At 38.2% G+C, this 9,533-nt stretch overlaps 1 protein-coding gene across 2 annotated transcripts in view; it reads left to right on the forward strand.

Annotated features, from left to right (window-relative positions):
* Positions 1 to 5,912, forward strand: part of LOC116851402 — a 40,444-nt gene extending 34,532 nt beyond the window's left edge. For both annotated transcript variants that reach the window (XM_032830748.1, XM_032830749.1), the window contains exon 2: positions 1,668 to 5,912. In XM_032830748.1, the coding sequence (XP_032686639.1) occupies positions 1,668 to 2,349 (682 nt within the window). In that variant the 3' untranslated portion in view covers positions 2,350 to 5,912. The remainder of the gene's footprint in view (positions 1 to 1,667) is intronic.
* The last annotated feature ends 3,621 nt before the right edge of the window (positions 5,913 to 9,533 follow it).

Raw genomic sequence — 9,533 nt, forward strand, 5'->3', positions numbered from 1 at the left:
TATATATATATATATATAAAATAAGAAAATATACATTTTCTTAAAACTTTAGCTTCTCACCAAAATAATTGTTTATTTAAATAAAAGAATTTAGATTTAAGTAAATATGTTATTAGAGTATCCATCGCGAATATTTTTTTATTTTTTGAATATTTTTCTCTCAGAGTGTGTAGCGGTGGAAATTGTTAGTAGAGTTTTTCTTGTAAGGAAAAACAATGAATTTTCCTAAGGAACAAATTTTAAAGTAACAGAAATTTTGAAATAATATATTTTTGCGAAGAACATGAACAGTAAATAGTCAATTTTGGGGGACATGATAAATTTTTTAGCAGATCTCAGTTTCTAATAATAATAATAAAAAATAATAATAATAATAAAAAGTAGCGCATATGAAACAAAAAAGTAATCAGTTAAAACAGAATGTCGATGTGTTTCTCGATTCTGCAAAATTATGTAGCAATTTTACTACAAATTCTTTTCACTTATAGATTCTCTTTTCGTCGTGACATACCACTAAGATATTCTTTCTCGTTTGTGTAGTCTCTCTTGCATTTTGACGACAACGTAACTATCTCCTTCAGTCGTTGAACAAAGATCAATTCTATATACACATGCTTTTCAAAGTGCATTACTAAATTTAAATCAAATATTTTTAAGCATATAACATCTTAACATAGAATTTTTAATATTAACATAATTAATCCCTCTAATTAAACCTAAATTATTCAGTTAAATACACTTTAAATACTTTAAATTTAAATATTTGCGTTAAACTTTTACTTGCCTAAAAATATGTTTGATTTAAGTTGAACAAAGACCAGTCTAATCACCTACTACTGCTGAATACCCAAAATACTTGTTAGCAATACTTGTTAATCTCAATGCCAAGATTAAATGCGATGATTAAACACCGTTAGCTTTGTAAAAAATGCAGAATCTACCGAGCGACCTTCCGATCATATAGGCAGAAATCCGGAATCTTCTGAAGAGTATAATCGTATAATACATTGCGATTATTTGCATACGAATACTAATAAGTACATACATATATAAGACGGCTTTATTTCAGCAACCGTACACGGAAAGAATATTATATAGCTTCATATATCAATTCTTTTCAATTATACTAGTTTTTGTGCTAGTTCAATTGTACTATTTTTCAATAGTGCAGAAGTAGACTTTCAACAACATTTATCTAGTCGAGGAACTTATAGTTAATTTTTGTGTGCAAATAATAGGTTTTACCTCCCAGACTAATAACATATAAATAATATATAAAATAGGCACTAAATTAAAACAGAATATCGACGTATTTCTCAGTTTCAAAATTCTATAACTATAATAAATTTTACTCGAAAATTCTCTCCGCGCGTGTACGATCACCGTTCTAAAATAACTCGTGCTCATCTCAGCGAGCGATTAATAAGAAAATTGATAAAAAGACTTATCAATCATCATAAAACAAAGATCAATGCTCATGAAATATGATTATGTTAACTATCTTTTATACACTATCATGAAATACGAGTATAATTTTTTACACACAACACACACACATATACACCTAAATAGATATGAACACTTTCATACAATATAAATTGTGCGTCTCGTGAAAGTGATACTTACATCGAGAAGAGAGACTGACGACAAGACTTCTTTCATTGCAGAACGAGTCTGCGGAGAATCGCCCGGCACGACGAGCCGGAGTTCAGCAACGCTAGCATCCTGAACAGCATGGAGAAGTTCGTGCGCACAGTGAGCGAGATGGAGGACACTATTCTCGTGCCGAGCCGCCTGCTAGACCTGTCAGTAGGCGACGCGGGTGACACGGTCTGCATGAAGGGCAAGCGCGGTCACACGGTGAAGGACGCGCTGGCCAACACTGACCTATACCGCCTCTACAACATTATCAATCAGATGAAGACCGAGCTGCTGTGGTCGCAGGAGCCGGCTCGGAGCGCCGACATAGAGGCGGACCAGAACATCCTCAAGAACAGCAGCACCTGTAGCAATGGCAGTCATCCCGTGGGTAGCCCAACCGAGCTGATGGCCCAACACCATCCGGCAACTATGGGCAGACTGGGGCATGCTCGTTGCCCTAGTACGACATCAATGCAGAGCGTCCAGAGCGCCTCTTCGATCGTTTCCACCTCGGACTCGGACTCTGAGGTCGGTATCGAGATCGATTCCGGCTTAGAGGGCGAAGAGTGCGCCACGGACCTTGCGAGCATCGCCGCTGAGAACTTCAGACGTCACCTGCGCGGCCTTCACCGCAGCATCGCCCGCATGACCGAGGCCGCCGAGTACCTGACGCTACGGTATCAGGCTGACGTGGGTGGGCAGGTCTGATTCGCCGCCACTACCATCACCACCATCATCATTACCACTACTACTACTCTCATCATCATCATCATCGCTGTCATCACCGCCGTCGGCGCCGTCGTCGCGTCAGTTGGCATCCTTGCGAGCGACTTTCACGTAAGCAACGCCCTCGTCTCGTCGCCGATCTCATGGACACTTCCGCGATCACCTATGATAGTTCACGGTCGCCCGTTGACTTCATAGGTTCTCTTGGCGGAGACGAGCGTTCGCTTCGAATACAGAGGTCGCTGAGTTCCTGCGGATTCCAGGAGCGACCTGCTGGGTTTTTTCCAGGGAGCTGCTTATACTGTGTCCTGACGCGAAATTATGTTGAGTTATGTGTATCTTTGAAACGTAGGCGTAAGAGACGATAAATCGTCGCGCGGGTTACGGATCATCATGATATCGTTGGAATTCTTCATTATCAACTAATGCCGTAAGAGATGAGGTATCTTGATGTTTTTACCGTATATTACGAAGAAAAGTAACATCTGGTGCTCCAGTCGTCCTCCTGATGGGTTTCCCCGAGCGATCGAGGACTGATTCGACGAAACGCATAGAGTCAAGGACGAGTACGATTGCACGCGGTTACGTAAACCGCTGTTTCTTACGCGTGGTCGGCATACCGCGACCCTGCTATCGAGTTGAGGGTACATGCATTGATCAGGAGGCGCGTGTGAAACGATAATACGGCGACACGCGCGGTCGAGTGACGCGCGCGAGTTACTCTAGTTTGGAGGACACTTATTCGCGTCACATCCTACATTGCATTTGCTCGTGTAGTTTCTTTTCGATGGGGCACAATTGCCTCACACTTCATGTCAATGTTTTCCCCTTATCTCTGAAAATCATAACTTGAAAACAGCTATTTGAATTTTTGCTCGCACAGCCATTTGGATTTTTCCGCAAGATTACGGAAAACGCTTCTTGGAAATAAAGATTTTCTATCTCGTATTCTACGGAAAATCTCTTCTCGATACAGAGACGTTTGGTCGTTTGAAATATAACATGTATGTATTTTACATACTCTTGTGTGGATGCGTATTATATCACAATTATCAGATATCCAGGTTAAAACAAAGATAAGTTAATATTTATATTTAAAAAAGTACGACAAAGACAAATATCTGATATTAAAATTTACTTGCTTTTCGGATTCGCGTTGATTTAATGGGTATATGTACACGCGTATATCATGGTTCTTTCTATTGGGTTGGAAACTCTTATAAATACATATATAAATATACAGGGTAGGGCATTTAAGACCTGAATAACTTGTAAACTATGTGTATGAAAAATTATTACACGAAATTACACGAAAAATTATTACATACAAAAGTTGCATGGTCTCGAGATTAGATTATTAGATAATATATGTATTTTTATGGATGGAGATGTTCGGAGATTTGAAGGTTAACTTTGATTTTTATATACGGAATCCTAATCGTTTTATACAAGTGGATTTCTTGTAACATTCTGCGTAAAAAATTACAAAATATTACAAAGAATTTACATAAAACAATTAGAGTATAATCTCATATAAAAAAATAAAAGTTGATCTTCAAATTTCCGCCTTCACTTATAAAAAAAAAAACATGTAAACTTTTGTGTGTAACTTCTAAACTTTTGTAACGATTTTTTTATATAACACAGTTATTCAGACGGTCTGTTTAAGTGCCTCACTCTGGGTATATATATATATATATATATATATATATATATATATATATATATATGTGTGTATATATGTATGCAGGTCCTTTGCTGTAAATAAGATTAGAAAAGACGTTATATTTCGACACCGAGGTTATACAAAATAAAAAGAAAGAAACAGATGTTTGAGTGTTTGGATATTTTTAAGAACCATTTGTAAATCGCAGAGAGAGAGAGAGAGAGAGAGAGAGAGAGAGAGAGAGAGAGAGAGAGATGTACGAGTCTAGACGCGCTGAGAGAAATAGTTTGTGTAAATATCATTGCTCGATGTTGTTTTACGATAAGAAACGTTTACCTACTGCAAAAATGTAAGTCGTTCCCATTAGACTTATATGAGTAACGTGAATAACGATAACAATTCTATATTACTGTAAATACCGCTACGTCGAGAGGAGTGTGCATTTTGAGTGTGCCGACTGAGTGAAACCGTACAAAGCTGTGCGTTGCAATCTGTTCGCGGCCACTCGCAAGAGAGAGGCTGTCAACGTTGTCGAGAGGCGCTATCAAAGAATGACCAGATCTCCGCTTTCCTTTCGAAGCGAGGCGAACGTCTGAAGAAGAAGTCGTTCCACACGAATCGTTCCCGACGCCGCGTTGTCGGCGATCGACACATTAGCGTGTAAATATAAATGTACGCGTAGCGCTACGATTATTTATTCCCACGCGGCTGTAGAGTCGATGAAATGTTAAGCGATTTAATCTAAGTTGTGCGCGAGTTCTTCTGTCACGCCGGGTGTACAGTCAGCGGCAGGAAAGTCGCGACGTTTCCATCTCGATGAACTTCAACACGACGCAACTGGTATTTAATGGCAACGTCCACTGAGAATTGCTACACGGAGAAAACTCGATTCGTGCAACTGTGTTTCACCTCGTTCGCCCGCGTGAATTGAGTCCTGTTTTTTTCCGTGTAAAGAACAGATTCTCCCATTGGATACGGGATGCGTTACGGCACTCGTTGAGATAAAACTGTGGCAATCTTTTGTTCACCGACTATACACGTTGTACACGTTTCTTCGCACGCGCGGAGAGATGGAAGGTGGACCGAAAACGGCACTTAAAAGCCCGGCCATGGCCTTCCAGCTCTTCCGGCTTGGTTTCGCGAGCGGAGAAGTTCCTCCGGTTTTCGGAAATACGAGCGTGTGACTTTCACTTAAAATTTAAGGTTTTCGTTTAATGTGTACATATAGCCGGTGAGATGCTTTCCCAATGCGCCGTTAGACGATCCTCGTCCATGGATCCGGCACGTCGGACTTGTATAGTGTACGCAGTTGAAGATTTCTTAAAGGATGTAGAAATTCTAGGAAAAGGCGAAAGAACAAAAAAGAAAAAAAAATAACGGCAGCACAGGCAGAGGAATACTGTTATTGTTATAAGTATGAAATTGTAATTATAAATTATCCTAATGATCACAGCAAGAACAAAATTATTTATTGCCTTAAATAGTATGCGGCGATAACTCTCATTTTTAATAAATGGTATCGTTATTGGAAATACGCGTTTCTTCTCCTGTATGCCTGGTCTATACGTTCACGCGCGAGTGCATTTATACGATTGTTCATACGATTGTTCATACGTAACCCTGGTATAGTTACAACATTGGTGATTGTCACACTGGCTTAACGTTGTTCATGTTCACGTAGAGTACGTGCTGTGTTAATAAATCGGTTTCACGTTATCGTGTAAACGCATACTGACGTGCGTTTTTATCCGTCGAATATCGTTTCCCCCCCGCGAAACAAATGGCCACGCATTTTCGTTTTGTCTCTCTTCTTTCCGTTGTTTGTATCACACTCTCTTGAGGAGATGCCTTAACATAAATAAAATAATCGTAATGTGTACAGTGCCTACTGAAAAATATATTTTGTCGCACTCGTAGCTACCGCAGAAATTATGTAAAAGTATCAAACGAGCGAGACGAGTCGATCACAACGTCGATAAATCCACTAAACGATGAATAGAATCCGCAGCACGACTCCTAAAGCTTCGCCCAAAGTCGTAATGTCTCATAGACAGCGCAAGCTTCTAACAGATGTGTTTTAATATTTTGGGTCTCGGCTTGAGGATACAGCATGTAATAGTTGCAAATAAAAATATTTCAATTGCTCTATATATTTACGTGGTTTAAATACGTGGTTTATTTACGTAGTTCTTGCTGCTTACAGCTTTCGTTTCAATGAAAGTTCACTTATTATAAACAAAGAGAAGTAACTGAATTTTCACAAATGTTCCATTTCTTCGTAATAAAACTTTGTAACTTTTTCCTGTCGAAAACACATCACAAATCGAACTTTTGGAACATTACCTACATCTATCTGATATCCCTTTATTAAAATAACATTAAATTTGCGGAGTGAAAAATCAGGACGCGAAGGGTTAGATATGTTCTACTTATTTTAGACTCTAAGCCGTCAGTCAATAATCATTACTTAAGACTTGTTGCATGAAACATTCAACTTTGAATTTCTAGTTGGATCAGAGTTTCTCAGTTGAACATACTATATATGTGACATTGTATCAAGAACTTCGATTTAACTGAAAAACACGTCTAATTCTAAACTCAAATCCGAGTATCTCAGAGATATTCATCCGAATATCTTGAGTCTCTGGTAATGACTATTCATATGGGTCTAGAATCTGTATTAATAGTTATCATTCGGGACTTGTCTCACGTAAGATTCTTAAATTTATATTCTGAATTAGATCTAAGATTTTTCAGTTGAATTGAAATATGCGTGATATTTATATCTGTAGTCGCGATTTAACTAGAAAAACTTTCATCTGACTCTGAGTTCATATCTGAGTGTCTCACTTGAGACGAGTTTGAAGTAATAATTATTAATACAGGTCTAAGATACCTTTTCGAAGTATGCACTGTTTGAGCCGCTTTTGTACTTCCCGTATCTTCTTGTTTTTTTTATCAATGGTGAGCGGCGAACGGAAGCGCCTGAATTCTGCTTGGTGATCATACGACTGACTCGTTCGAACGATTTATCCGTTAAGAATGATTTCACGTTCATTCCGTCACGAAAGTCGTGTGTAATTTTCTTATTCTCTCGTAAAATATATTATCTAGCGAGCTCTCGGAAACTCGATTGGCGCTGGAACATGTCATCATGAGCGAAATTGGACGTGGTGGTCTAGCGGAGCGAGGCGCTAATCATCGTGTGATTAGAGACTTGTTGATTTACGATCGACCTGCATTTTTAAATTTAGCGGAGACGTAAAGGCAAGTGTGCAATTATTCGCAAATCTCGTTAGTCATTTACTGAACGTGTTTTGGTTTTGCCAGCAACGATGTCGCGGCTCAATGAAGAAGGAAGAATGGAAAAAAGCGTAGAGATAACGGTCAATCCTACAAGGAAAATGGGGGTTTCCGCCTTCGCGCGAGTTACGATTATCGTGCGCGAATCATAAATCGGTGCGTAAGTATTTCGTGTGACATAAGTGTAGTATGTAAAAACGCGTCATGTCGCGGTAACAATCTGTCCTTTGCGAGCGCAATTGCGGTCGTTATCGAAAGATCGACGACGTTAACGGAACATCCCTTGTGTAATTGTACTCTGAGTTTGAACTGCCATAGCCTTACTATTCATATCGTCTTCTTCCAGCCCGAAACCAGGAGTGTCACAGCAGCAGTAGCCTCCATCACGTCTATTCCACTTTCCATTTGTGGCTTCCGTTTCCACCTTTTTCCTAAAGGATGTTAGGTACTTTTCCCAGCTCCATCACTCTTCAGGACAAATTTCACAAGGTTCGCTCCAATCTAGGTGATGTCCACACGACTCCGATGATCTGAATTTCTCTCCGCCCTCTCCCTTGTCGTCCCTAGTTTTTCTGGAATCTTCACTGTCATCATCATCGTCACGGAAGCTCCTTTATCAGATCTTCCAACCTCCTTACAAAAAAAGATTGTTACTTCTTTTTCATCCAGCTCTGTTATTTTACGGACTGTAAATTCGCTAATTTAAAATGTTGTAAAATTACTAATGAATTATTAATGAAAATTAAACAAAATAGTTCGAAAAATTAATATGAAAAAACCCAAAAATAGTGTATAAAATATTTACTATCAGGAAATCGGAGACAATAATAGAAGAAAATCTAAAAAGGAACGAAAAATGTTGTATAATATTTAAGAAATTAGAAAAAATTATGATAATATTTTAAGAAATATTAGAAAATATGAAAAATTTCACATAATTTTTCATGCGATCATTGTGAGAAATTATGAGATTTTTTATTTTATACTTTCATGTAAATGTGTGAGAAAATATTAGAAAATTTGGAGAATTTCTCATAATTTCACATAATTACTTATAAATTGTTGATATGAGAAATTGTATGAAAAATTATGAGAAAAGTTTTTACCAGGTACTAACAGTCTGACAGACTAAGAGCCTGAACACAGACTTTTGCATAACGCATAATGCATAACACATAAGGAAATAAATCAATCAGAGTTATTAATTTCTATCCTGGAGAGGGAAATAAAGGTCTCTGATTGGTTGATTCCCTTATGCATTATGCGTTATGCAAAAGTTTGTGCTTAGGCTCTTATAGCGAATTCGGTTACTTGCACTAGTGTGCACTGAGTGCGCACTAAGGCTTGTTCATAGTATGTTATTATATTTAAAAATTGTCTTAAATAATTCTCAAATAAATTCTCAAATATTTTTAACCATAATATGATATGTATAACATCCGTACGAATCATTTTATTAGTTAAAATGTTTTTAAATATGTATTTAAGACACGATCTTAAATATAAGAATGTACTGTAAACAAGCCTTAATGCGCACTCAGTGCGCACTAGTGCAAGCTACCGAATTCGCTATAAGTTTTACAGACTAAGGTCCGGTTGTATCAACGTTATTTTAGTTTTAAATGAGACTAATATATGTATGTCTTTATTTATTTAGAAAGAAAGATAAAGATAGATACATGTTTAAGTTTCGCTTAAAGCCAAAATAATGTTGGTGCAACCGGACCTAATGGCTCCTGCACACAGGACGCGGTAATGCTTGCCGCGCGGCGGAAGTTAGCGTAACCAAGCAATATGGTGCTTTCCGTAATAAGCCTCTAGCTCTTACGGAAAAACAATATATTGATTGGCTGTCGCGCGGCAAGCATTACCGCGTCCTGTGTGCAGGAGCCATAAAGCATCTTCTACAATGGCCGCGTTCAGGAAACATAGCTGATCAGTGAGCGGTCAGTGATTATTGGTCCTTACTGTTAGATCCCTAACTTTAAACCAATTATATTGACTAATTGCTCAACCGTTGTGCAACAGTTGTGTCTTCTGAACGCACCCAATGGCAGTAGGAGTAGTAGTAAGAAATAAGCAGTAAGCAAATTGACCAATTCCATTCTCACGTTTCAAAAATAATCGATTGTGATTGGTCTATTTACTTACTGCTTATTTCTTACTACTACTCCTACTGCCATTGTAGAAGACGCTT

This window comes from Odontomachus brunneus, unplaced genomic scaffold (genome assembly GCF_010583005.1).
Source record: "Odontomachus brunneus isolate Ranch 3 - 2012 unplaced genomic scaffold, Obru_v1 Obru_scaffold_175, whole genome shotgun sequence".
NCBI classification, from domain to species: domain Eukaryota; kingdom Metazoa; phylum Arthropoda; class Insecta; order Hymenoptera; family Formicidae; genus Odontomachus; species Odontomachus brunneus.